Genomic DNA, 26,859 nt, shown 5'->3' with positions numbered 1-26,859 from the left:
TTATTTCATCGCTGTGTTTTCATACCCTTTCACACTCGCTCTGATTGAGAATGCCCGTGCCTGCATTTCTAGGAGTTGTTCATCTCTGAGGACGAGCACGAGTATGTTTGGGCTTTAGTTTATGTGCAAACTCATTTTATTGTTTCTAACCAGAGGGTCAACCAGCTGAGCAAGTAGGAAGAGGTCGCGGTCGAGGACTCAAACGTATGTGTTCTTTCATGAAACTTGCTTTTAATTTGTTCTCAATGAGTTGATGAAGTTTTTCTTAACTGTGAACTTCCTGAATAGATTTTTTCCCATTTGTATTTCAGCCAAACAGACCCCGTCCCCTGGAGAAGGCAGGGGCCGTGGGCTCAAACCTGGAGGAAGAGGAACACCTCCACCAGAGGACCCTTTTGGAGGGTTTAAATTGAAAGCTGTCCCTCTGAAATTTATCAAGAAGCTCCAGGACATCGTGTTGCAGGAGGCTGAGTCAATTGGCTCATCTGCTGTGTTTGAATGTGAGGTCTCACCTTCTACCGCCATCACGTCGTGGATGAAAGATGGTGGTAACCTGCGTGAGAGCCCCAAGCACAAGTTCACCTCTGACGGCAAAGATAGAAAATTAAACATTATTGATGTGCAGCTGTCTGACACTGGTGAATACACCTGTGTGGCCAAGAACGCTGGAAAGGAAATATCATGCACAGCCAAGCTGATTGTGGAAGGTACTGATGTTTGCTGTATTACAAGAATGACACGTTAGGAGAAGGCTGGCGTTCCATTTCTGCTCAAGCATCGGCCTTTGATGTAATGCACACAACCCTTCTGTTTCTCCAGAGTTACCTGTGAAATGGATCAAAGAGCTGGAGGAAGAGACTTCGGCGCTGAAGGGCCAGCCAATATACATGACCGGTGAGCTGAACAAAGAAAGAGACGTGGTCTGGAAGAAGGATGGCGAGATCCTGAAGAAAAAGGCGGGCAAAATTCAGATCAACATCATTGGCATGCAGCATGCCGTGACTATCCAGAACAGCTCCGAGGAGGATGCTGGTTCCTACTCATGTGAAGTAGCAGACCAAGAGAATGTCAAGACTTCAACAAATGTCAAAGTGATTGGTAAGCAAAAGAGGATGGTGCCCATAATTCAAAATGCAAAATTTGTACTATTATCCCGTTAATAAGTTCATATTCAGGTCAAAGATAGAAAACCCCCAAATACCCTAATTACCGATGCTTATGTCACCTTCATTCCAAAAGAAATCATCAAAGACTGGATCGTGAAACCATTAAGAGACCAGCATGTCAAGCCGAAAGCTGCTGCTACCTTTAAATGTGAGCTCTTCAAGGACACGCCGAACTGGAAGTGGCTCAAAGGAGAGAACGAAATCGCTCCCTCTGACAAGGTGGAGATAAAGAAGGATGGAAAGGAGCTCACGCTGACCATCAAGAACTGCCAGCCAGACGACATAGCAGAATATTCTCTGGAAGTTGAAGGACGCATATACACAGCCAAGCTTACATTAGGAGGTTTCTAAAGCTACTAGCTTGACTTCTGATTAAAGATGCAGCGCTAGCCTTATTGTTGGGCAGGTTTGAGCACTAATGTCATTTCCTGCTTAGAGCGGGAGGCCGAGATACTGAAGCCGCTGGCCAGCGTGGAGGTGACGGAGAAGGAGGACGCCTCCTTTGAGACGGAGATCTCCGAGGATGATGTTGCAGGCGAATGGAAGCTCAAAGGGGAGGTTCTGACCCGGTCGCCAGTAAGACTAGCACTTTGGCACCTTTCTACATTCTGCTCATGCTTCATTACAGTTTAGACACATAACATTGTGCCACATATCCATCAGACATGCGACATTCAAATGGAGGGTTGCGTGCGAAAGCTCACCCTGAAAAACTGCCAGGTGGATCAGGCTGGAGAGGTGTCCTACCAGGCTCTGAATGCCATCACCAGTGCAATGCTCAACGTCAAAGGTAGGAAGGTTCTCTACGCACCAGGACTCGAGTTCATGTATTCCACAGACGTTAGAACTGGTCCCTTGGAGGAACCGAGATTTTATAAAGGTTCGGGATTCGGGTCGTTCCGCTCCATTAAACTTTGTCATATGGTTGGTGCACAGTCACGCTGAACACGTGTCTCGTCCAAGGTCAGGTGTCACTCTGTGGTAATGTTTTTGTTGTTGTAAATGTCTGGTGTTAAATGTTGTAAATGTTTATTGATGTAAATGTCTGGTGTTAAATGTTGTAAATGTTTATTGATGTAAATGTCTGGTGTTAAATGTGCATAGTGGCCACTTTCTAACCGACCCCAGTGCAGCACTCGTGTTGTATGGACACGTTTCACGTACGCGTCCACTGAAGCGTACTGGGTTTAAAGAGGAAAGCGGCCACTTTGTGTAGGACAGGCCACCGACCTGTGTCTGTATTCATGTCTCGTTGACTCTCTGTGACTGTGTCCATTTCTGAACCAGAAATCGAAATGGACTTTGTTGTCCCGCTGAAGGATGTGACTGTGCCTGAAAAGAAACAGGCCAAATTTGAATGTACCATCACAAAAGATGTCGCAAAGGTCATGTGGTACCGAGGGGACGATATCATAACCACAGATCAAAAGTATGACATCATTGATGATGGAAAGAAACATATTCTGGTTATAAACTGCTGTCAGTTTGACGACGAGGACGAGTACACAGTGGCAGTTTTGGGTAAAACCTCAGCTGCTCGCCTCACAGTGGAGGGTAAGTGCCGCTGGAGCGACCAGCAGCCCGTCATTCAAGCCTTGCTACATCCCCAGTCATCACAAATACGTGTCGCTGGTACAATTGTAGGTATCAGGCTCAAATTTATCTCACCGCTAACGGACCAGACTGTGAAAGAAGGCGCCACTGCTCGGTTTGAGCTGGAACTTTCTCACGAGAATATCCCCGTGACCTGGTACAAAAATGACGTAAAAATTCATCCGAGCAGAACCGTGCTCACGCACGTGGATGGGAAGAGGCACGTCTTAGAAATGAAGGAAGTGACGCTCGATGACACGTGCCAAATTAAAGCTGAGGCTAAGGGAATTCCTTCCATGGCCAACCTGACAGTCATAGGTAATCCCAGACCAGCTTCAACATTCTCTTCTTCTTTCTCTCAGATTTTTGGAACATTTATCGGCGTGTGTCTGTATAGATGTCTTCTTTATGTTCTGTTATGTACGTCAGGAGAACTCGGTGTGTTTTGTGTGACGGCTCGGTCTCTTGTTTGTCCTGTTCCACATTCCTGTCTGGTCTAAAAACTCTCCCCATTCCAGAGGGAGACGCTTACTTCACGGTTAAACTCCAGGACTATACTGCTGTGGAGAAAGACAAGGTGCTTCTAGATTGTGAGCTCAACAAAGATGTGGATGTGGTGTGGTACCACAACGAGGCTGAGATTAAGCCCTCGAAGACGGTGGCTGTGAAGGCCGATGGGAAGCGTAGAACACTTCTCATCAGCAAAGTTGCGGACAAAGACAAAGGACAGTACGTGTGCGATTGTGGAACAGACAAGACGTCGGCCACGCTTCACATCAAAGGTAACAACAAGCTTCTCTGGCCTGGTGAGACCACTTTTGGAGACCTTTAACCTTTACTGGCTCCTGTCCCAAAGCTTGTGCCACCTTCAGCCCTTAAAGCAGCACTTAGATCAGGACGTTCCCCACGTTTCCCTTCCCCCGCTGCAGCATGTCTCCAGCACTGACCATGATACTTGACTTGAATATCTGGTCTGCTGGTCGACATGCAAAGAAGATGACGTGGTCGTTACTGCTGGAGCTTAGTTCCAGCTCCAGAAGACAAAGCCAACACAACAATCAACACAGGAAGCTTTTCTTGCCTGAATGTCTGTGTTCTACGTGTGTCGTGGACTTTATGTCGGTGTGTGCTGTAAGAATTCTGTCCACTGTCTTAATTACCAGCTCGCCACATCAAGGTGGTTCGGCCAATGTATGGCGCCGAGGTGTTCAAGGGCGAGACGGCTCGGTTTGAAGTGGAGCTGAGCGAGGACGATGTCCATGGCCAGTGGAGGTTGAACGGCGAAGTTCTCAGTCCTTCCGCTGTATGTCCTTAAAGTCTTTCCCTCTCGGTCTCTGTGGGTCGATTCACTCTCCTTCTGCTTTAGTGGATTCGGGTCAGTGATGTCAGACAGGCTCTGAACATCGAATCATCTCAGATTTTTATAGGCTCTGTCAGAATGAGCGTGAATCGACCACAGCTTTTCTCTTGAAAGCTTTATTTTTGCTGAGTACCTGCCATCTGTGGCCGATCTGCAGGACGTTGAGATTGTGGAGGACGGACCCAAACACACGTTGGTCTTGTACAACTGCAGAGTGCCTCAGACCGGTGAGGTGGGCTTTACAGCCGCCAACGCCAAGTGCTCCGCTAACCTGAAAGTCAAGGGTGAGCCTTTGCTTCCTCTTTTGGAACTGGAAGATTGTTTTTTCCCTCCCAAAAGGCTTCCTTGAAGCTCCACGAGTGTTTGTTTGATGAATTCTTCTGCTCTGCTGTTTGTGAGCACAAGATCTGCACTTTGATTGAAACCTGGTGTGTCTGAATCTACAGAGATCCCAATTTCATTCATCACGCCGCTGACTGACGTGCATGTGTATGAGAAGGATGAAGCCAGATTTGAGCTGGAAGTCTCTCGAGAGCCCACAAACTTCCGGTGGCTGAAGGGGTCTCAGGAGTTGTTAAATGATGAGAAATTTCAACTCCTGGTTGAAGGACAGAGACACATTCTTCTCATAAAATCAGCCAAATATGAAGATGAAGCCAAATACAGCTTTGAAGCTGAAGACAAGAGAACGTCTGGAAAATTGTTTATTCAAGGTAAAGCAGTCAGGCCGTACGGGGAGGAGCAGGGATCCAACGGAAGGAACAACAAAGTCCAAGCTTTGCTGTTCCTGTGCTCAGGATGGGAAATTAGGCTCACCCTGTCATGAGCACAAACGTTGGATCTCCTCCTCCTTTTAGAAAGAGCCAACACGAATGAGCGTTTTAACGTCCACGTAGCTGCGTGCATGTGATCTAAAGTGTCTGGATCTGGAGCCGGACCTCCGCTCAGCTGACCCGACTAGCCCTGTGAAGAAAGAACCTTTATTAACCTTCCGCACGTCCCTAAAATCTGCGGCAAACAACCTTCCGAGAGTTTCCGGAGCACAGAACAACTATTGCAGATCCAGTCCGGCCTGTGTGTGTAAACGTGGGTCTGTGTGTAATTTGTGTTTGTCAGGAATTCGCCTTGAATTCATTAAACCCATCAAAGACGTAACAGTGAAGGAACGTGAAACGGCAGAGTTCAGCGTCGAGCTCTCCCACGAGAAGATTCCAGTGGTGTGGTACAAAAACCAAGTGCGTCTGCATCCCAGCAAAGTGGTCCACATGTCCGAGGATGGAAAAGTGCACGTGCTGGCTCTTAAGGAGGTCACCATAGATGACACGTCCATGATCAAAGTGGAGGCCATGGGCAAGTCCTCAGAGGCCACGCTCACCGTGCTCGGTTAGTATTGAGTTACCTAAGGAAGCAGCTGGAGTTAAAGACACGCTGTAGCGGGAACGATGCTTCTTCCACATCTTTCCTGGACATTGTTGCGTTATCAGAAAGAGGGTGTTACCGGTTGTCTTTGCCTTCTTGCAGAAGGTGACTTGTACTTCACAGTCAAACTCCAGAACTACACCGCCATAGAGAAAGATGAGGTGGTTTTGTGCTGTGAGCTCAGCAAAGCAGCTGGAGACGTCAAATGGTTCAAGGATGGTGAGGAAGTCTTCCCCTCCAAGAACATTCTCATCCAGTCGGATGGCAAGAAGCGCATGATGGTCATCAAGAAGGCAGCGAAGGGCAGCGCTGGCACCTACACCTGCAGCTGTGGCACAGACAAGACGACCTGTGAGCTGAACATCGAAGGTAACCTGGTCAGACCTGCAGCCCCAGCCAGTCACTGCAGGAGGAGGCTGCTCACCTTCATCCACCATCGCTGTGTCACATGTTTGTCTTTTTCTTTCATCACTTGTTGATTGTCCTATAAAACCCGGAGGTGATCCAACCAGACCAGGAGAGATCATGATGTCCACATATGGGAACAGAGCCGAGGATTCTGGAGACAGAATGAGACCTGAGAAGAACCATCACAAGTCTCTGGTCTCTCAGACATCCTCTGCTCTTGTTCATATATGTGAGATTTATTTTTGACTGCTCCAACAATATCAAGATATTGACAGTCAAATCTCACCGTGACTCATTTCCTGGTTATGGATCTGGGCTTTATAACTCTGAAACATGAATGCTTCAATAGTTCTTTAAGAAGAGATGGATGGAATACCAGCTCAACCTTCTAGAACTATTTTAGACAATGTTCTGTTCTGTTCTGACACCTTTGTTCACCATAAGGGGGCGTTTATGTGAGTTTATTTGATTCTGGATGTTTTGGTTGGATGGATGTTGATTGTCCTCATTTGATCAGCTGGATGATGTTTCCAGTCTTGCTGAAGACCTTCGGGTTTCGCACCATCTTCCTGTCCACTCGTCGCTCTTCACCACTCACAAACTGTAGAACATCACGAGCGTATCTTCCTTTGTCCTCCTCTGACCGCGGTCACCTTGTCTTGTATGTCTCTAATGTCATCTCTTAAATCTCCAGAACGGGAAATCAAGGTGGTTCGACCCCTGTACAGCGTGGAGGTCACCGAGACGGAGACAGCCAAATTTGAGACAGAAATTTCAGAGAGCGACATTCATGCTACCTGGAAGCTGAGAGGAGAGGCCCTCCACCCCTCTGCTGTAAGGCTGGAACCTGACTGAGTCAGGAAGAGAGACCTTTGGCTTTATTCTTATTTGGTATGAAACACAGACGTCTCCTCACAGGATGTGGAGATTAAGGAGGAGGGAACCCGACACATTCTGATCCTCTTCAACTGCAAAAAGGACATGGCGGGCGGCGTGGACTTCCTGGCAGCCAACGCCAAGTCATCAGCACAGCTCCGGGTTAAAGGTAACGGGAATAAGAACCCACAAACAGGACAAAAGAAACTAAAGTGGGAATTTTCCTCCACAAAAGAGCAAACTCAAAGATTACAATAGTGTTTATCTTCTGTCCGTGCTTGAAGTCGTAATTGGTCACAGATCTTGGGAAAAGGTGGGGACGACTATCTGAGTTCTGGGATCTTGATATGAAATGTAAAGCTCCGGCTCTGTTGGGGGCTTTACTGCAGGAACGGGAAGAAGCCTGCAGGGAATACCTGGCTGCTCTTCCTCTCAGCGACACGGGCGCTGACTCAGCACTTTTACAGCACATCGCTGGCTAACTCTTGTCCCACATTCTTCTTTTCCACTAAAATTGCCGGCTGATGATTGACAGGAGCAGACCGGCTTCCCCCCCCTGGGTTTGACAGTGGTGGGCTCTCAGCCAATCAGACCCCCGGGTTATTTTAGAAGCCACATGCCTTATGGAGAGCAGGTTTCCAGGATTGGCAGGGGCAGGACAGTGGGACATTCCTCACTGGTTTGTGGTGGCCATAAACATCTGATGGCAGGTTGTATGTAAATGAGTCTGCCCCCCCAAAGCCGAGTCCCAGGGCGACTGCTCGCAGTGGTCCTGAAGGCTCTCGGCCGCCTGCCTTCAGCTCAACCACACCATGATGACCCTCTAAGGATTAGCCTTTTCTCTCAAGGATTTTCTGGATTTATTGACCTGTGCTGGAGGGACTAACCATGTCTTCCCCTCAATCTAAAGCCCGGGTGATCAGCCTTGTGAGGCCTCTGAAGGATGTGACGGTGACCGCAGGGGAGACTGCCACCTTTGATTGTGAGCTGTCCTACGAAGGCATCGCTGTCGAGTGGTTTCTGGGGGGTACAAAGCTGGAACCAAGCGACAGAGTAAGTCCACACACACCTGAGTTTGCTACACCGCTGTCGTTAGCGGCTGCCATTTCCTCCTTTATGTTCCACAAACTTCAGAGATGCAGCATGTTGTCATATAAGGTCCGGCTGGTGGAGGTTCAGGATTCCAGCAGAGGATTGGATCCTAGTTTTGAGATAACACACGCAGGGAAGCTTTCTGCCCCGCAAGCGTTTCTCTGGGGTTATTTTTATCAGCTGCGGGAGGTTTGGTGCGCTTGGCAGGTGGCAACAGCAGCCAGTTGACAACTTCAGAAATATTTAGGATCCTGCAAAGCTTTTTGCTTATTGGAGAGGATTCTCACTTCAAGATAAGACTCCAATAATCCAAAGGAGCCAGATCTAAGTTAAGCCCCTGAATCTGTATTTAAACTGAGAATTCAAACTAGAACTACGGAGGGTAACCTGAGAACCTGAGACCTTGCAAGGACACGTGATGCTTCGGGTTGTGCAAGCGAGTGAACCAGTCGTGTCATCACAATCTAGAGCCGTTATTAATTAGAGGCATCTCAAATAAAACAACTGCAGAGGAATATAGCAGCAGCAGGGCTGCATTCATGAACAGAATCAGCCCTCAAACAAGCAGCCTAACCCTAAACCTAACCCTGGCCCTAACCCTAGCACTAGCCCTACCCCTAGCCCTACCCCTAGCCCTAACCCTAGCCCTAGCCCTAACCCTAGCCCTAATCCTCGCCCTAACCCTAGCCCTAATCCTGGCCCTAACCTAACCCTAGCCCTAGCCCTACCCCTACCCCAACCCTAACCCTGGCCCTACCCCTACCCCAACCCTAACCCTGGCCCTAACCCTGGCCCTAACCCTAGCACTAGCCCTAACCTAACCCTAACCCTACCCCAACCCTAGCCCTAACCCTAGCCCTAACCCTAGCCCTAACCCTAGCCCTAACCCTGGCCCTAACCTAACCCTAGCCCTAGCCCTACCCCTACCCCTACCCCAACCCTAACCCTGGCCCTAACCCTAGCACTAGCACTAGCACTAGCACTAGCCCTAACCTAACCCTAACCCTAACCCCAACCCTAGCCCTAACCCACCGTATGTCATCTTCCTCTCTAAAACGGAGAGATAACCTCATCATTAAAATGTGTGCGTCAATGAAGCCATAAAGATTTACTGATGGGAAATCATCTTAATAAACTGGAACTGTCTTTTATCAGTCTTTCACACCTGAACAAACATTTCCAGCTTTCACTGGATTTTGTAACATTAATTTTAGTGAAATATTGTGTAAAAGACCTTCATTTAATCTGTGTTGATTGGTTTAATGCTTGTGTTTATAATTTGACCTCATAATTAACTGTAACTATCATATATTGGGCAGCTTTATGGTTAACTGAACAACAGAAACCTAATCAGAGTAAGGATGATCAGCATGTTGGACTGTGTGCAGGAAGGTGTTAAAATCAGCTACACCGGGTCAAAGGTCACGCAGTTTAAGTTGCGGGTGGGAAAGCAGCTGCCAGCGTTTATCTGAGCTGTCGGAGCTCAGCTGACTGAGCCCTGCTCGTTATGCTGTGGTGCATGAGGATCACGGAACAGGCCCGGTCTCGCTTCATGGTGCTACAATCCTCGGATGCTGCAGGCGCATCACAGCCGGTGGCTGCTCTTTCCACCTGTGTCACCCAGCATAGCTGAGGGACTCTGGGGAAAAGGCCAGAGAGCTGGCCCAGTGTCAGGGTCACAGGGTCAGATTCAGCACAAACACACCCAGGAAGTGGAGCCGAGGCCTTCACAGTCCTTCACCACTGGCGTTAAGGCAGCGCTTCCCTTCACCAGAGAGCCGCTGTTGTGCTTCCTACTACTGGATATAAAATTAAGCAAAGATCTCATTTTAGCTTCAAACTCCAAATCTCAAACATCTGCAGTCTTCTCGGCTGGTGTTGCAGGGTTGCTGGGTTTAGTCGGTGGTGCAGTCAGAACGTGGCGTTCCTCGGGGTGAAACCCCTTCTTCAGGTTAACCTTCTCTTCACCACCTCGCAGGTGGTGCTGAAGGCAGAGGACAAGGTCCACAGCCTGACAGTGCGAGACGTCCAGCTGAATGAAGCTGGCCAAGTCAAACTCACTGCCAAGGACTTCCAGACTGAGGCCAACCTGATTGTCAACGGTAAGACGACGTGATGACCTTCTCCAGCAGGAACGACCCCGATCGACACGTGTGATGTTTGTGTGTTCAGAACCACCTGTAGAGTTCACCAAGCCCCTGGAGGACCAGACAGTGGAGGAGGAGGCCACTGCCACTCTTGAGTGTGAAGTGTCCCGAGCCAACGCAGAGGTGGTCTGGTTCCGAGATGGCCAGGAGATCCGCAAGACTAAGAAATACGAGATGGTGGTCGATGGCTGCAAGAGAGCGTTGGTCATCCACGGCTGTACTCTGGACGACTCAAGGACGTACACTTGTGCTGCTGAAGAGTTTAAAACCTCCTGCTTCCTCAGTGTTGAACGTGAGTGATACCTGCCTCGGTCAGAGTGTGACCAAACCACCCGGTTGACATCTAACGCGTCCATCCATGTGCAGCTCCACACGTTGAGTTCACCAAACCGCTCCATGATGTTGAGGTCCGAGAGAAGGAGTCTGCCAGGTTCGAATGTGAGGTCTCCAGGGAGGACATGAAGGTGAGCACCTCTGTTGTTGACATGCGTCTGGAGACGTCCTCGCTCACGCCGTCTCCTCTCCCACAGGTCCGCTGGTTCAGAGACGGCAGTGAGATCAGGAAAGGGAAGAAGTATGAAATCATTGCCCAAGGCCGCCAACACATCCTCATCGTCCACAAGTCCGTGTTTGACGATGAGGCTGAGTACGAATGTGATGCCAAAACCTCCAAGTCTTCTGGCATGCTCACCGTCATCGGTAAGGGCTGTAGCTGCCTCACTCCGCTCTTCTCCTGTGATTTGGCTTCACCATTAAACCTCTCATCACAGAGGAGGAGGCGAGGTTCACCAAGAACCTGTCCAACGTGGAGGCAACAGAAACAGACAACGTCAAGCTGATCTGCGAGGTCTCCAAACCCGATGCTGACGTGAGGTGGTTCAAAGGAGAGGAGGAACTGCCGGAGGGCGGCCGCTACGAGCATATTGTGGATGGGAAAAGGAGGATCCTTCTCATCCAGGGCTTGAAGATGGCTGACGCTGGAGAGTACAACTGTAGGTTGAGTCCTGCTATCAAGACCTCTGGAAATCTGAAAATGAATGGTATGGAACGCAGGTTTTTCCACACTTTTTCTTTTTCAAAATAAGCGATGAATTAAGCCCAGAAAGATCTCATTTCTAATGGTGTCACTTTTCAGAATTGGCTGCTGAGTTCCTCTCCAGGCCCTGCAGTCAAGAGGTGGTTGAGGGCGAGACGGCAGATTTCACCTGCACCGTGTCTAAGGAAACCTATGAGGTGAAGTGGTTTAGAGGTGACCAGGAACTGGAGGCCGGAGACAAATACCAGGTGGTCAGTGATGGGAAGAAGCGCACGCTGGTCATCAAGAACTGTGAACTCAAAGACGAGGGTGGATTTGTGGTGACCATCGGTGAGACCAGAGCCAGTGCTGACCTCAGAGTGCTAGGTGAGCCTCCGTAGAAGCCTTCACTTAAACAAAGGAACCACTGTGGCACCGTTGCTCCAGCAAAATACCGAAGCTCATGAAAGCAATGTAGCCAAACCTTCTTGGGTCAGTGCTCCAATCTTCACCACTGGCTGTGATGTTTGGTTTTTCCATTCAGAAAAAATGAAGATCATCACGCCACTGAAGGACACAGAGGCCACTGAGGGTGATGAGGTGGTTCTAAACTGTGAGGTGAACACAGATGGAGCAAAGGCCAAGTGGTTGCAGAACGGGGAGACCCTGTTCGAGAGCAGCAAATATGTGATGGTCCAGAGGGACAACGTCTTCTCCTTGAGAATCCGAGCTGCCCAGAAGGGAGATGAAGCCAACTTTTGTATCAGTCTGACCAATCAGAGAGGAGAACAGGCCCAGAGCTCCTGCAGCCTCACTGTCAAAGGTCAGTGGGCGGCGGCAGCAGCAGCACGTTGGGCCTGCACGTGTGTTAGCAGTGTCATAATATCAATGTATTCTCCCACTCTTCTTCAGAGGAGAGTCTGAGGATCATCGTTCCTCTCGAGGACATCGATACGCAGGAGAAGAAGACCGTCAGCTTTTCTTGTAAAGTCAACAGGCCCAACGCCACGTTGAAATGGCTGAAGTCCGGCGAAGAGGTCCCCTTTAGCAAACGCCTCGTTTATAGGGTAGACGTGGACAAGCACATCCTGACTATCAAAGACTGCACGCTGGCAGACGAGGGCGAGTACACGGCCATCGCCGGAGACAGCAAGTCCACTGCAGAGCTCATCATCAGCGAAGCGCCCACAGACTTCTCCGTGCACCTCAAGGACCAGACCATCACAGAGTTCGAGGATGCCGAGTTTATATGCAAGCTAACCAAAGAGAAGGCTGATGTCAAGTGGTATAAAAATGGACGGGAGATCAGAGAAGGACCAAGGTATGCCTCATCACGCTCCCACTGATGTGCTGCTCTGCTCTGCTTCACCATAAGGAGGCCAGCACAGAGCGCTCGAAGCAGCTGAGGTTGAAGGGATTTTCTTTGTCTCTGTCCAGATACACATTTGAAAGGGATGGAAAGATGTGCATCCTGCGTATTAAGGAGTGTCGACCTGATGACGAGTGTGAGTATGCCTGTGGAGTGGACGACAAGAGATCCAGAGCCAGGCTCTTTGTTGAAGGTACGGCTCTATGTCCACATGCAGGCTGTCAGCCAGGTGTGTTTCTGTCCACGTGACCTCGTTTGACATGTGTTGCAGAAATCCCAGTGGAGATCATCAGACCTCCTCAGGATGTGTTTGAACCTCCGGGCTCAGACGTTCTGTTTGAGGTGGAGCTAAACAAGGACAGAGTGGAAGTGAAATGGTTGAGAAGTAACATGCCCGTCGTTCAAGGTGACAAACACCAGATGATGAGTGAGGGGAAAGTGCACAGGCTGCAGGTCTGTGAGATCAGGCCCCGCGACCAGGGCGAGTACAGGATCATCGCCAAGGACAAGGATGCCAAGGCTAAGCTGGAGCTAGCAGGTGACGACTGGACCAGTGAGTTGACTCTGGATGAGTAACTGGATGAGTAACCTCACGAGGTGATGTTCCCCCCCTGCAGCTGTGCCGCAGATAAAGACCACCGACCAGAAGTATGTGACAGACGTCAGGAAGCCCGTCACCATGTCTGTGCCATACAGCGCCTACCCTCCAGCTCAGGCCGACTGGCTGTATGACAGCCAGAGTCTGCCCAAAGACAACGTCTACACATCTGGTGACCGCACAGAGTACCGGCTGAAGGACCCCCACAAGTCTGATGAGGGCCGCTACAAAGTGGTCATCAAGAACAAGCACGGCGAAGGAGAAGCCTACATCAGCCTGGACGTCATTGGTGAGATCCACCTGTCTCAGGCTGTAGACGTTCAGACCAAAAAGTCATTTCACACTTTTGAAACCAACATTAGAACTCTCTTCTGGTCACAGACGTCCCGGGACCTGTGAAGAACCTGCAGGTGGTGGATACCAGCGATGGCGAGGTCAGCCTCACATGGGAGGAGCCTGAGAATGATGGTGGCAGCAAAGTCACCGGCTATGTTGTGGAGAGACGTGATGTGAAACGTAAGACCTGGACGTTGGTCGTAGACCAGGCTGAAAGTCCCGAGTACACCGTGACCGGCCTCCAGAGGGACTCCCTGTACCTGTTCAGAGTCTGCGCCAGGAACAGAGTCGGCCACGGACCCAACGTGGAGACGGACAAACCTGTCCAGGCTAAAAATAAGTTTGGTGAGCCTCACTGTTCAATGGATTTACGCCATCTCTTGAGTTGCTTACAGGAAATAGTGGCAGCCCGAGCCAGGAGCTGGTCAATAACGTGGAATATTTTCAGATGTTCCTGATGCACCTCTGAACGTGCTCGTGGGAGATGTCAGCAAGTTCGGGTGCACCGTGTCCTGGGAGCGTCCTGAGTCGGACGGAGGTTCTCCAATCACTTCCTACATTGTTGAGCTTCGTGACAGGACCTCAGTGAAGTGGTCGCCCGTCCACGTGACCAAAGCCGATGAGCTCAGCGCCATTATCAACGATGTCATTGAAAACAAGGAGTACATCTTCAGGGTCAGGGCAGAAAACAAGGCCGGCGTTGGCAAACCTAGCGCTGCCTCACAGCCCGTCAAGATCATGGATCCCATTGGTGAGTTGGCCTCACCCTCCCCCTCCTGCTCATTCACACCGCTCCACTCATTATTGTGCTGCTCGTCCACAGAACCTCCCAGCCCCCCTCTGAACCTGGCCTGGCAGGACCAGAACAAGAACTCTGTGCAGCTGACCTGGGAGACGCCACTGAACAATGGTGGCAGCATGATCACTGGATACATCATTGAGCGCTGCGAAGATGGAACGGACAAGTGGCTGCGCTGCAACGCTCGCCTGTGCCCCGACCTCTTCTACAAGGTAGAGCACAATGGCCCATGTCCTGAACGGTTAGCACACCTGTGGAGTGGTGGTCGAGGTGGTAGAGCAGCCACTGATGCAGCTGATGCTGGGCCCCGGTGCTGGGCCCTGGTGCTGGGCCCCGGTGCTGGGCCCCGAGGCTGGGCCCCGAGGCTGGGCCCCGGTGCTGGGCCCCGAGGCTGGGCCCCGGTGCTGGGCCCCGGTGCTGGGCCCCGGTGCTGGGCCCCGATGCTGGCCCCGGTGCTGGGCCCCGGTGCTGGGCCCCGGTGCTGGGCCCCTGATGCTGGCCCCGGTGCTGGGCCCCGGTGCTGGGCCCCGATGCTGGGCCCCTGATGCTGGCCCCGATGCTGGGCCCCTGATGCTGGGCCCCGATGCTGGGCCCCTGATGCTGGGCCCCGATGCTGGGCCCCGTGCTGGGCCCCGATGCTGGGCCCCGATGCTGGGCCCCGATGCTGGGCCCCGATGCTGGCCCCTGATGCTGGGCCCCGATGCTGCCCCTGAGGCTGGCCCCTGGTGCTGGGCCCCGATGCTGCTGGGCCCCGGTGCTGGGCCCCGATGCTGGGCCCCGATGCTGGCCCCTGATGCTGGGCCCCGGTGCTGGGCCCCGGTGCTGGGCCCCGTGCTGGGCCCCGATGCTGGGCCCCGATGCTGGCCCCTGATGCTGGGCCCCGATGCTGGGCCCCTGAGGCTGGGCCCCGATGCTGGGCCCCTGAGGCTGGGCCCCGGTGCTGGGCCCCGGTGCTGGGCCCTGGTGCTGGGCTGTATCAATCATTCTCAACAATAGAGTTCAACAATAATGTTTATTCTAATTATTATAATAATTCCGTCTCAGCTTCTCTCATCAGCTTTCATCTGGTGTTGCCTCCAGGTGTCGGGTCTGAAATATGGAACTAAATATAACTACAGAGTGTTCGCTGAAAATGCTGCTGGCATCTCCAAACCCACCAACATCATTGGGCCCCTTCTGGCTGACGACCCGCACGGTGAGGGCTGGGGGGGGTTAGTGTGTGGGGGGGGTTAGTGTGTGTGTGTGTGTGTGGGGGGGGTTAGTGTGTGTGGGGGGTTAGTGTGTGTGGGGGGGGGGTGTTAGTGTGTGTGGGGGGTTAGTGTGTGGTGGTGTGGGGTTTGGGTTTTTGTTGTGGTTGTGTGTTTGTGGGAGTTTTGTTTTTGGTTAGTGTGTTTTGGTTTTTGGTTAGTGTTTGTGTTGGGGGTGTTTTTGTTTGTTTTTAGTGTTTGTGGGGGGGGTTATTAGTGGTTTTTGTGTTGGGGGGGGTTGTGGCTGTCTCCCACGTTCATTCTTCATCTCAACACGTTTCCCCCTGCCTTCCTCAGTTGGCCCGACCTTTGACCTGAGTGCTTTCAAAGATGGCCTGGAGGTTATCGTGCCGACCCCCCTCGTCATCAGAGTCCCCATCTCTGGATACCCAACGCCCGTGGCCAAATGGACCTTTGGGGAGAAGGAGCTGACCGCGGCAGATGAGCGCGTCAGCTTGACCACCAAGTCCACGTTCACGGAGCTGGTGGTCACGCCGAGCGTGCGTCCGGACAAAGGGACGTACGCGCTGCAGCTGGAGAACGACGTCACCTCCGTCTCTGGAGAGATTGACGTCAATGTCATCGGTACCGTGCAAAGATTATTTTAAAGAACATCTGTGGATTTTGATTGTGGAGTTGATTAAAACGCTGGTGTTTCTGTCCTGAAGCGGCACCAAGTGCTCCAAAAGACTTTAAAGTTCTGGAAGTGACCCGACAGCATGTTCACCTAAGCTGGGAAGCTCCAGAGCACGATGGAGGCAGCCCCCTGACCGGGTACCAGGTGGAAAAACGGGACATGTCTCGCAAGACCTGGGTCAAGGTGTGTGATCCGTGTTCCAAAGCAGACTTTGGCGCGCTGATGTTCTGTTGGGCCAGCCCTGATGCTCCTGCTCTCTGCCAGGTGGTCACTGGTATCCAGGACCAGGAGTTCACCGTCACAGACGTGATCGAAGGGAAGGAGTATGTGTTCAGAGTCTCTGCCTGTAACAAATGTGGCGCAGGAGAGCCGGCGTACATGGACGAGCCCGTCAACGTCTCCTCTCCTGCCAGTCAGTTACAGCACACACAGAACCTCTCCTGTTCTTTTCATTGTTCTTATGATTCTAGGGAATAATAGCAGAACCATGTGTGGTTGGAGAACCTGACAGTTTTCACATTGATAGATAGAAATGTCAGCTTTCTTTCTATTTGTTTTTAAATTCACCAGCAATCCCCGACCCTCCGGAGAACCTGAGGTGGAGAGACAAGTCAGCCAGCAGCATCTTCCTGACCTGGGAGCCACCAAAGTATGACGGAGGTTCGAGTATCCGAGGCTACAACATCGACCGCTGCCAAAGGGGAACCGATAAATGGGAGCCCTGCGGGGACCTGGTCCCGGAGACTAAGTTCAAGGTGACTGGTCTGATTGAGGGTCAGTGGTACGCCTACAGAGTCCGAGCCCTGAACAGACTCGGTGCCAGCCAGCCCTGCAAGGCCACGGACGAAATCCAAGCTGTTGATCCCAAAGGTATGTTGAAGCTATGCTAACTCTAAGCGTTAAAAAGCCAACTGCTTTACAGTATCTCTGAATGCACCTTTCTGACGGAGGGTTTTCCACCTTCTTCTCGTGCATGTAGAGCCTCCAGAGATTCAGCTGGACGCCAAACTGCTGGCAGGCCTGACGGCCAAAGCTGGCAGCAAGATCGAGCTGCCCGCGGAGGTGACGGGTAAGCCCGAACCGCGGGTGAAGTGGACAAAGGCCGACTTGGTCCTCAAACCAGACGACAGGATCTCCATCGACACTAAACCGGGACATTCCACCGTCACCATTGCAAAGACCAAGAGGGACGACAGCTCCACCTACATCATCGAGGCCACCAACAGCTGCGGCCGAGCCACCGCCACCGTGGACGTCAACATCCTTGGTGAGGACGTGCTCAGCGAGGAGACCCAACCTGCATCCGTCCTGACACTTGTGTCACCTATCCGAATGTATTTTCCCCCACAGATAAGCCGGGTCCCCCCGCGGCCTTTGACATCTCTGAGATCACCAACGACTCCTGCTTCCTGGCCTGGAACCCTCCCCGTGATGATGGCGGCTCCAGAGTAACCAATTATATCGTCGAGCGGCGTGCTGCCGACAGCGAGATCTGGCACCGGCTGTCGTCCACGGTCAAGCAGACCACTTACAGGGCCGTGGGCCTGGTCAAATTCAAGGAATATATATTCAGGGTCTTTGCTGAGAACCAGTTTGGTGTCGGCACGCCGGCTGAGCACCCGTCCATCATCGCCAGATACCCCTTCGGTAAGTCAGGCAGAAACGACCTGGCAGATCTCGTGAGACAAACGCTAATGCAGCTTCTGTTGCGTGTCCTCAGACACTCCCGGAGCTCCGTACAACCTGCAGCCTTCAGACGTCGCCAAAGACTCTCTGACGCTGTCCTGGTATGAGCCCGATGAGGACGGAGGAAGTCCCATCACTGGGTACTGGGTGGAGCGATATGAACCGGACCATGACAAGTGGATCCGCTGCAACAAGCTGCCAATCAAAGACACCAACTACAGGTAAATCCACCGTCTGACGAGGGAAATCTGTTCTCGTCATCATCGTAACTCCATTTTAAATCTCACGCAGGGTTAAAGGTCTAGCCACCAGAAAGAAGTACAAGTTCAGAGTCCTGGCTGAGAATCTGGCTGGAACTGGAAAACCAAGCAAGGAAACAGATCTGATCCTTGTCAAAGATCCTATTGGTACAAAAACCATGCCGAGTTTAGCTCTGTGTTACCTGGAGCATTCCGTCTGACCCCATCGTGGTCTCTTCCAGATCCTCCATGGCCTCCTGGTAAGCCCACAGTCAAGGATGTGGCCAAGACCTCCTGCTTCCTTATGTGGACCAAACCAGAGCACGACGGAGGAGCAAAGATTGACAGCTACGTGGTGGAGATGCTGAAGAGCGGCACCGTGGACTGGATCCGTGTAGTGGACAATGTCAGCTTGCTGGAGCACTTCCTGAAGGGCCTGATGGAGAAACAGGAGTACTCATTCCGGGTGCGTGCTGTTAATGTGGCTGGCGAGAGTGAGCCCAGCGAGCCCAGCGACCCCGTGCTCTGCAAAGAGAGACTCAGTAAGTGCTCGAAACGTGCACGTTCTTAAAAAACTGGAGCTGAAAGAGACAGATATTGAGAAACGTCTGTCTCTCCAGACCCCCCCTCAGCTCCTCGCTGGCTGGACGTGGTTAACATCAGCAGAAGCAGCGCCGAGCTGAAGTGGACGGTCCCGGAGCGCGACGGGGGCTCAGCCATCACCAACTATGTTGTGGAGAAGCGTGACGTCAGGCGTAAAGGCTGGCAGGCTGTGGACACCACGGTGAAGGAGCTGAAGTACACGGTGGCGCCTCTCAACGAAGGCTCGCTCTACGTGTTCCGCGTGGCTGCCGAGAACGCCGTGGGGGTCGGGCCCTTCTGCGAGCTGACCGACTCTGTGCTGGCCAAAGACACCTTCAGTGAGTAAAAGATCAGTCTCATTCCTGGGTGGGTGGTGCCAGGCAGGAGAGGAGAATCTCAAATGTTCTGCTTGGTTCAGCCACTCCTGGACCGCCCTACGCTCTTGCTGTCAACGCCGTGACCAAGCGATACGTGGACCTGCAGTGGGAGGCACCGAAGAACGACGGAGGCAGACCCATTCTGAGGTGGCCTTCTTCTCCCCTCACTGTTCCTCCATATTAGCACTAAAGCTTTGGTGTTGGTGCCAGCAGGGGTGCAACGTGTGATGGTTCTTTCTTTAAGGTATTCTGTTGAGAAGAAGGAGAAACTGGGAACACGCTGGGTGAAATGTGGTAAAACGTCAGGCCCAGACTGCAAATATAGGGTGACGGACGTCATTGAAGGCACCGAGGTTCAGTTCCAGGTCAGTGCTGAGAATGAGGCGGGCGTCGGCCATCCCAGTGAACCCACCGAGATCCTCACCATTGAAGATCCAACAGGTTTGTCGAGTGACCACGAAAGGCTCATTAACTACGTTAAAGTGGATCAGAAGTCCAAATCCGGCTGATTTGTGTTTCCACAGGTGTTCCATCTCCACCTGTTGAGCTCCATGTCACTGGAGCCGGTCGGGACTTCCTGTCCATCGCCTGGAAACCCCCCGTGAGGGACGGCGGCTGCCCCATCGCCGGCTACCACATCGAAATGTGTGAGGCCGGCACTGAGAAGTGGATGAGGGTCAACTCTCGCCCCGTGAAGGAGCTGAAGTACCGCGTGGAGGATGGCGTGGTCCCTGAGAAGGAGTACATCCTGAGAGTGAGGGCCATCAACTCTGTGGGTGTCAGCGAGCCCTCCGACATCTCCGAGAACGTCTTTGCCAAAGAATCTGACTGTGAGATTTTAGTTTGACTTCACACGACTGCTGAAGTATCCACGCTTCAGGTTGGCACCAACAGGCGTGCGCGCGCGCGTGCTTTGTTCCCAGGTAACCCAACACTGGACTTCCAGACTCTGGACCTGGTTGTTGTGGAAACAGAGAAGTTGCACATCCCAGTTCCCTTCAGAGCGGTGCCCTCCCCCAGAATCACCTGGCACAAAGATGGCAGGGAGCTCAAAGCTGACGACCGCCTCAGCTTCAGGTCCCTTGGTTCTTTCTGTTCTGTCAAGTGGTGGCGAATGTTCTGGTGCTTTCTCAAAGTTCTGAGCACGTTCATGGACCACTGATTTCCTGTGTACTCAATCAGCTCCTGATAATGTTTCACTCCATACTCACACGTGTCCACTGTCCAACAGGAAGGAGTACACGTCCTGTCACCTGGAGGTGGACAGTAGTCTTCATGCTGATGCAGGACAGTACAAAGTGACTCTGGAGAACAAACTGGGAGCTGCCAGTGCAACCATCAATGTCAAAGTCATTGGTAAAGAACTGCGAATGCACAGTTGTCTTGTTGCCATCTAGGTCCGTCTCATTGAAACCGTCTGTGTTCTCAGGCCTTCCTGGTCCCTGTAGAGAAATTCTGGCTTCAGAGATCACAAAGAACTCTTGCAAAGTGTCCTGGGACCCTCCAGACTATGATGGTGGCAGCCCAGTTATTCACTATGTCCTGCAGGTCTGTATTCTTTAATGATTTGCTGGCAGCAGACACATCAGACACATCAGCCACTCCAGCGACTCGAGTGATGCGCTGCTGTTTGTTTGTGCAGCGGCGTGAGGCCGGCAGAAGGACCTACGTCAACATGATGTCTGGAGAGAACAAGGTGAGCTGGACTGTGAAGGACCTCATCCCTGGAGGAGAGTACTACTTCAGAGTCCAGGCTGTCAACAAGATCGGAGGTGGAGAGTTTGTTGAGCTCCGCAACCCCGTCATCGCCGAGGACCAAAAGCGTAAGCTATGCTAGGACAGCACAGTTCAAGTGTGGGCTGGTTATTAGATGAACAGCATTTACTCCCCTTTATGCACCTTTCAAAGCTTGAATCCTTTTGAGCTGGAACAGATGCTCAGGGTGAGCCTGTGCTGGTTCTTCTCCACCCTGGTCTTCTGGACACACGGTGGATGACGTAAAGCACAGGCGTAAATGCGTTATGACCCTAATAAGCCACTTCAGAGTTTCAGATTTATTCAGATTAATAATTCCATGATGAAGAAATAGTGTAATGTTCTTGCAAAGCCGTGCTAACATGTTGTGCTTCCCACAGATGCTCCTGACCCCCCAGTGGATGTGGAGACCCACAACCCCACGTCTAGCACTACCACGCTAACCTGGAAGCCCCCCATGTATGATGGTGGCTGCAAGATCATGGGCTACATCCTGGAGATGCAGCAGAAGGGAGATGACAAATGGGAAAGGTGCAACGACTTCCTGGTTCCCGTCCTGTCCTACACCGTCAGGGGGCTGAAGGAGGGCAAGAACTACACTTTCAGAGTCAAAGCTGAAAATGCCGCAGGGGTCAGTGAGCCTTCCCGGAACACCCCGTTCATCAAGGCCTCGGATGCTGTCGGTAAGGAGGATGTTCTGGTATTAGCAAGGCACCAAACCAAACGTTCTCTGTAGCAGCAGCTGCTGATATTGGAGCTCAGTTATTGGCTCTGAAGGACTGACAGGTGAAACCTGCAGGGCACCTTCTCATTTTAATCAGCAACGGTCTGTTCCACAATCCATTTTTCCAGCTATATTTTCAACTAAAGCCAGGAAGATTATAGGAACAATCATATTAATCCCCAATAAGCTGAATGAAAGCTGCTCATTTTTACCACTTTTGATTGATTTCTTTGTGTCTTAGATCCTCCCAAGGTGTTCCTGAGTGGCAGCCTTCAGTCCGGTCTCAACGTAAAACGAGGATATGAGATCTGCTTGGATGCAAACATCTCTGGATCCCCCTATCCACAGATCACATGGTACTGGAACAACCAGGTGATCCGGCCTGAGGCGCTCCGCAAGAGGCCGGAGAGGCCCCTGAAAAAGAAAGTGGAGAAGAAAGAGGAGAAGAAAGAGGAAGGAGAGGACAAAATGAAAGAAGACAAGGAAAAGGAAGAGAAGAAGGAAGGAGAGGAAGAGAAGAAGAAGGAAGAGGCGGCTCCTGAACCAGAGGCAGAGGTGGAGGAGAGCGACTACCCCACAATAAATGAGCGCCTGACCATCAACAACAGACACAGAGGCGTGTCCTCCGTCCTCATCAAAGACTCGGTGCGTCCTGATCACGGCGTTTACATGGTGAAAGTGGAGAACGACCACGGCTCCGCCTCTGCGACCTGTGAAGTCAACGTACTTGGTGAGGAGCATTTTCTTCTTCTCTCGTCCTGTTGTAGTGAGATATAAAGATCTACCAGTGAAAAAGGTTTGTCCTCATGCATCTGCCCCCTCCGTCCCTGCAGACACCCCTGGACCCCCCGTCAACTTCAGGTTTGAGGAGGTGAGGAAGAACTCTGTTATTTGCAAGTGGGATCCTCCTCTGGACGACGGTGGCAGCGAGATCCTCAACTACACTCTGGAGAAGAAGGACAACTCAAAGCTGGAGATTGGCTGGAGCTCTGTCACCTCCACGCTGCGCGGATGTCGCTACCTCGTGCCAAAGCTGATAGAGAGAAAGGAATATATTTTCAGGGTTGTGGCAGAGAACAAATACGGCGCTGGTGCACCCTGCATCTCCAAACCGCTCATAGCCAAGAATCCTTTTGGTACAGTACTACTGAACAGCTGAGGCTGGAAACAATGACTGACCAAAACTCTCATTTAATCTGGAAATAACGCACAAAACAAATTCCTTTGTCACACCTTAGAACCTCCTGAGGCTCCTGACAAGCCCCAGATTGATGATATCACTGCGACCAGCATGTTGGTCACCTGGAATGAACCCAACGACAACGGCAGCCCTATTATGGGATACTGGGTAGAGCGGCGTGAGATCAACAGCTCGCACTGGGCGCGGGTCAACAGGTGAGGAGACACCGCCACATCTCCTGTTGCTTCTAATCCAACAGAAGAAATGGAGATGTCTGCAGCTTCTAACCTTCCCTCCTGTCCACCTCCTCAGGAACATCATCCCTGACACTCAGGTGAATGTCGAAGGTCTGCTGGAGGGGCTCACCTATATTTTCAGGGTAGCGGCTGAGAACCAGGCTGGACCCGGAAAGTTCAGCATCCCCTCGGACCCCAAGACCGCCCAGGCTCCCATCTGTATGTAGCCTGATCACACCCTAACCCTTCAGGAGGTTTAGCCGTGAATCCGTAACTAAAGAAACACTAAACATTCATATCTGTGCTCGTTCGTCCAGTACCCCCTGGACCTCCGGTGGCTCGGGTGGCAGCAACCACCGACCACTCAATCGACGTGGAGTGGGATCCACCTGCTGACACTGGTGGAGGAGAGATCCTGGGTTACCACGTGGACAAGGTCAGATCGTAACGCTGCACAACGGATGCAGGCTGTTTGCGCAAATAAAATAGTTCTGTTCTTTTTTTCTGGCATTCTGTAGGCCATGGCTGGCACCAAAGACTGGTCCAGGTCCACAGAGCGGCCCTGGAAGAACCGGGCCTTCACGGTCTATGGTGTCCGTGAGGGAGCCAAGTATCAGATTAGAGTCATTGCTTGTAACGCTGCTGGAGAGGGAACGCCAGGATTCACAGAGTCCGTGTTTGTTAGAAATCCTGCAGGTCGGCCGATACACACCTTCATTCAACCGTGTGTTTCTGATCCTTTTCTCACTGGTACTGGTTTCCCCCACAGAAATCCCAGTTGTTGAACTGGATCTGTCTGTCAAGAATGGTGTAGTCATTAGAGCTGGAGAAACACTTCACGTACCAGCTACCGTCACAGGTAAACCCTACCCATCCATCACCTGGACCATTAACGATGGCAAACCTGACAAAGAGCGCGTGGAGATCCTCAGCGAGGGCAACAACAGCATCGTTGCCATCAAGAACGCTCAGAGGAAGGACTGCGGCAAGTATCACATCTCCGCTTGCAACCCCAGTGGCACGAAGGGCGCCTCAACCCGAGTGGAGGTGGTGGGTGAGTATCGCTCAAAGGGGGCGGGGCCAGAGGGCGATGACAGCTTCTAATGGTGGAACTTGAGAGTGAACGCGGCCGAATGACCCACTTTTCCTCTTTAGACGTCCCCGGGCCGGTCACAGACCTGAAACCTGTCGTTGTGACTCGAAAGATGATTTTCCTGAACTGGGACGATCCCGAGGATGATGGCGGTAGTGATCTGACTGGCTTTGTTGTGGAGAGGAGAGATGCCAAGATGCATACCTGGAGACAGCCCGTGGAAACGGCCTCCTCCAAGTGTGAGTGTGTGGGCATCATGGAGGGCCAGGACTACATGTTCAGGGTCATCGCCAAGAACAAGTATGGCATGGGCCCACCTGTGGAGCTGGGACCCATCAAGGCTGTGGACCCGCAGGGTGAGCCTGGTGACCTGGAAATAAGGGATCTATAATATAAACACCTGAGACCAATTATTGCTTCCATTCCTCTGCAGGACCACCTTCATACCCCGAGAAATTCCACTACACGGAACGCACCAAGAGCTCCATCACATTTGCCTGGAAACCACCGCGCAATGATGGAGGCAGCCCGGTCATTGGATACTTTGTTGAGAAGAAGAGGCAGGACCAGCAGGCTTTTGAGCCATGCAACACGGAGATATGCCCCAACATGACCATGACCGTGGAGGGCCTGGATGACGCCTGGATGTACGAGTTCAGGATCAAGTGTGCTAACCTGATCGGAGAGAGCGAACCATCCATCCCATTAACTGTGGTCATTCAAGATGATGAAGGTATTATGGTGTTTCTCTAAGCATTGTCTCGGATTCTGCTGCCTCCGCCCAGTTCTTGTCTGGAGTGCTGACCTGTCCGGATCCTCCTTTGTCCCTTTCAGTGGCCCCGGAGATTCACATGCTGAAACACTTCAAGGGAGACTCGATTGTTGTGAAGAAAGGCGACTCCATCGAGATCCCAGCTGATGTCTTGGGTCTCCCCATCCCAAAGATCGAGTGGTCCAAGGATGATGTCATCATTCAGAAACCCACCGAGAGCCTGTTGATGGAGACCGAGACAACTGGCCGGATGAACTGCAAGACCAAGCTGTCCATCCCCTCGGCCAACAGGAGGGACCGTGGCAGTTACACGGTGACGGCCTCCAACAACATGGGTTCTGCCAAGCACACCATCTCTGTCATGGTCCTGGGTGAGTTGGAGCAGACGCCTGGTCAACCATCAGCAAACTCTTCTGCGCTCCAACTGCACTGTGTTCTTCTGCAGACCGCCCGCTACCGCCTCGCAACCTGACCGTGTCCAACATCAAGGCCGAGTCCTGCTACCTCCACTGGGATGCACCTGTGGATAATGGTGGAAGTGAGCTCACAAACTATATTGTTGAGAAGATGAAAGTCTTGAAAGAGGAACCGGACCTGGAAGAGGGAGAGGAATCTCCTAAACCCCAGTGGGTGGAGGTGACCAACAGTATCATCGAGAGGAAATATGGGGTATGTACATCATGTTTAGACAAAAACTCTCTGAAACATATGAGGGAAGCTTGACGGAATACAACCACCATCTCTCTTTCCAGATGTGGAACCTGGAGACCAATGAGACCTACAAATTCCGGGTCAGAGCTGAGAATCGCTATGGCAAATCTGACCCTTGTGAAACAGAGGACGTCCAAATCACGGACCCCTTTGGCCTTCCTGGCCCACCAGAAAAGCCAAAGATCACAGACTATTGCAAGACCTCCATGACGTTAACCTGGGAACCCCCCAGAGAGAATGGTGGCTCAATGATCATCGGCTATTGGCTGGAGAAGAGGGAGAAAGGTACTGACTACTGGGCCAGAGTCAACAAGATGCCGGTCACCAAAAGGGGTATAAAAGGCTGGGAGTACCAGGTCAGCTTTGAGTCTTTTGCATCATTTCATGACATCGGGTCGATGCTCCAGCACCAATGAATCCTCGCCTCTGTCTCCCAGGTGACTCGACTGATTGAAGGAACAGAGTACGAGTTTCGGGTTGCCGCCAGTAATTCTGCAGGAATCGGACCGTTCAGCTCCCCTTCGGACTCGGCCTTTGCTGTTGACCCCCTCAGTAAGTCGACGGGGCTTCACCAAACCCCAATAGCAGAAACGTTGTGAAATGACTGAAGCTTCTGCTCCTTCCTTCAGCTCCTCCAAGCATGCCTGCTGCTCCTGAGATTGCAGACAAGACGAAGCACAGCGTCACACTTTCCTGGAAGCCTCCTGAGCGGGATGGAGGAAGCCCCATTAAAGGCTACATCATCCAGATCCAGGACGAGGGCAAGTCTGACTGGGTCCGGGTCAATGACCCCGACACCCTCCATCCCACCACGGAGTTCACAGTGCCCAGCCTCCGTGCGCTGAAGCGCCACCACTTCAGGATTATTGCCGTCAACGACGTTGGCGAGTCTGACCCCAGCCCACGTACTGGCGAGGTTCTGGTTGAAGACATCCAGCGTACGTCCCACTCTCCATTCTGGCTTTCTCTTCATTCCTCAGTTGTTGGTGGCATTTCTTGTGGTTTACCTCTTCGCCGGTGTTCCCATGTGGACAGTTCCTCCTTCCATCTCCCTTGATGTGACGGCCGATGACCTACTTTGCATCCGAGCTGGGGATCCAATCAGGATCCCTGCCACCATCAAGGGTCGCCCGGCTCCCAAGGTCACCTGGGACTTTGATGGCAAAGCAAAGTCGCACAAGAAGAACAAGCTTCACACACTGCCTGTGGACTCAGAGGTGAGCTTGGTGTCCTCTCTAGTGGTCTCTTCTCCAAAGATCAGTCTAGACTAACTGTTGTCCTGTGATTTTAGGTTGAGTCCACCGATACCAGCTCGGTTGTGATAGTCCCCGTCAGTCTGAGGACGCACTCTGGACGCTACACCATCACAGCTAAAAACAAATCAGGACAAAAACACGTCAATGTCCGGGTCAACGTCCTCGGTACGTTTGTGGCCATTTGAC

At 51.9% G+C, this 26,859-nt stretch overlaps 1 protein-coding gene across 1 annotated transcript in view; it reads left to right on the top strand.

Annotated features, from left to right (window-relative positions):
* ttn.2 (titin, tandem duplicate 2) overlaps positions 1-26,859 on the top strand; it is a 160,376-nt gene that overhangs the window by 69,225 nt on the left and 64,292 nt on the right. The window contains 65 exon segments of the mRNA XM_057024964.1: positions 154-204; positions 312-707; positions 820-1,098; positions 1,240-1,509; positions 1,603-1,742; positions 1,830-1,956; positions 2,454-2,720; positions 2,811-3,077; positions 3,278-3,541; positions 3,923-4,062; positions 4,277-4,403; positions 4,566-4,832; positions 5,236-5,502; positions 5,641-5,907; positions 6,641-6,991; positions 7,733-7,875; positions 9,893-10,016; positions 10,087-10,353; positions 10,428-10,525; positions 10,592-10,760; positions 10,832-11,101; positions 11,197-11,463; positions 11,621-11,899; positions 11,989-12,397; positions 12,514-12,638; positions 12,717-12,983; positions 13,063-13,332; positions 13,425-13,724; positions 13,828-14,130; positions 14,203-14,390; positions 15,259-15,373; positions 15,723-16,010; positions 16,094-16,245; positions 16,327-16,474; positions 16,633-16,932; positions 17,042-17,329; positions 17,413-17,709; positions 17,783-17,969; positions 18,040-18,155; positions 18,230-18,529; positions 18,608-18,907; positions 18,988-19,093; positions 19,191-19,387; positions 19,471-19,776; positions 19,870-20,023; positions 20,178-20,302; positions 20,376-20,494; positions 20,589-20,769; positions 21,082-21,384; positions 21,667-22,155; positions 22,259-22,561; positions 22,664-22,820; positions 22,918-23,060; positions 23,159-23,277; positions 23,360-23,537; positions 23,611-23,895; positions 23,997-24,290; positions 24,368-24,667; positions 24,769-25,077; positions 25,152-25,375; positions 25,459-25,773; positions 25,855-25,969; positions 26,047-26,355; positions 26,453-26,634; positions 26,709-26,838. Of these exon segments, the coding sequence (XP_056880944.1) occupies positions 154-204; positions 312-707; positions 820-1,098; positions 1,240-1,509; positions 1,603-1,742; positions 1,830-1,956; positions 2,454-2,720; positions 2,811-3,077; positions 3,278-3,541; positions 3,923-4,062; positions 4,277-4,403; positions 4,566-4,832; positions 5,236-5,502; positions 5,641-5,907; positions 6,641-6,991; positions 7,733-7,875; positions 9,893-10,016; positions 10,087-10,353; positions 10,428-10,525; positions 10,592-10,760; positions 10,832-11,101; positions 11,197-11,463; positions 11,621-11,899; positions 11,989-12,397; positions 12,514-12,638; positions 12,717-12,983; positions 13,063-13,332; positions 13,425-13,724; positions 13,828-14,130; positions 14,203-14,390; positions 15,259-15,373; positions 15,723-16,010; positions 16,094-16,245; positions 16,327-16,474; positions 16,633-16,932; positions 17,042-17,329; positions 17,413-17,709; positions 17,783-17,969; positions 18,040-18,155; positions 18,230-18,529; positions 18,608-18,907; positions 18,988-19,093; positions 19,191-19,387; positions 19,471-19,776; positions 19,870-20,023; positions 20,178-20,302; positions 20,376-20,494; positions 20,589-20,769; positions 21,082-21,384; positions 21,667-22,155; positions 22,259-22,561; positions 22,664-22,820; positions 22,918-23,060; positions 23,159-23,277; positions 23,360-23,537; positions 23,611-23,895; positions 23,997-24,290; positions 24,368-24,667; positions 24,769-25,077; positions 25,152-25,375; positions 25,459-25,773; positions 25,855-25,969; positions 26,047-26,355; positions 26,453-26,634; positions 26,709-26,838 (14,793 nt within the window).

Source organism: Takifugu flavidus, chromosome 1 (genome assembly GCF_003711565.1).
Source record: "Takifugu flavidus isolate HTHZ2018 chromosome 1, ASM371156v2, whole genome shotgun sequence".
In the NCBI taxonomy this organism is placed as follows: Eukaryota; Metazoa; Chordata; class Actinopteri; order Tetraodontiformes; family Tetraodontidae; genus Takifugu; species Takifugu flavidus.
Note: the sequence above shows the minus strand (reverse complement) of the source record. Positions and strands in the feature narration are given on the sequence as shown.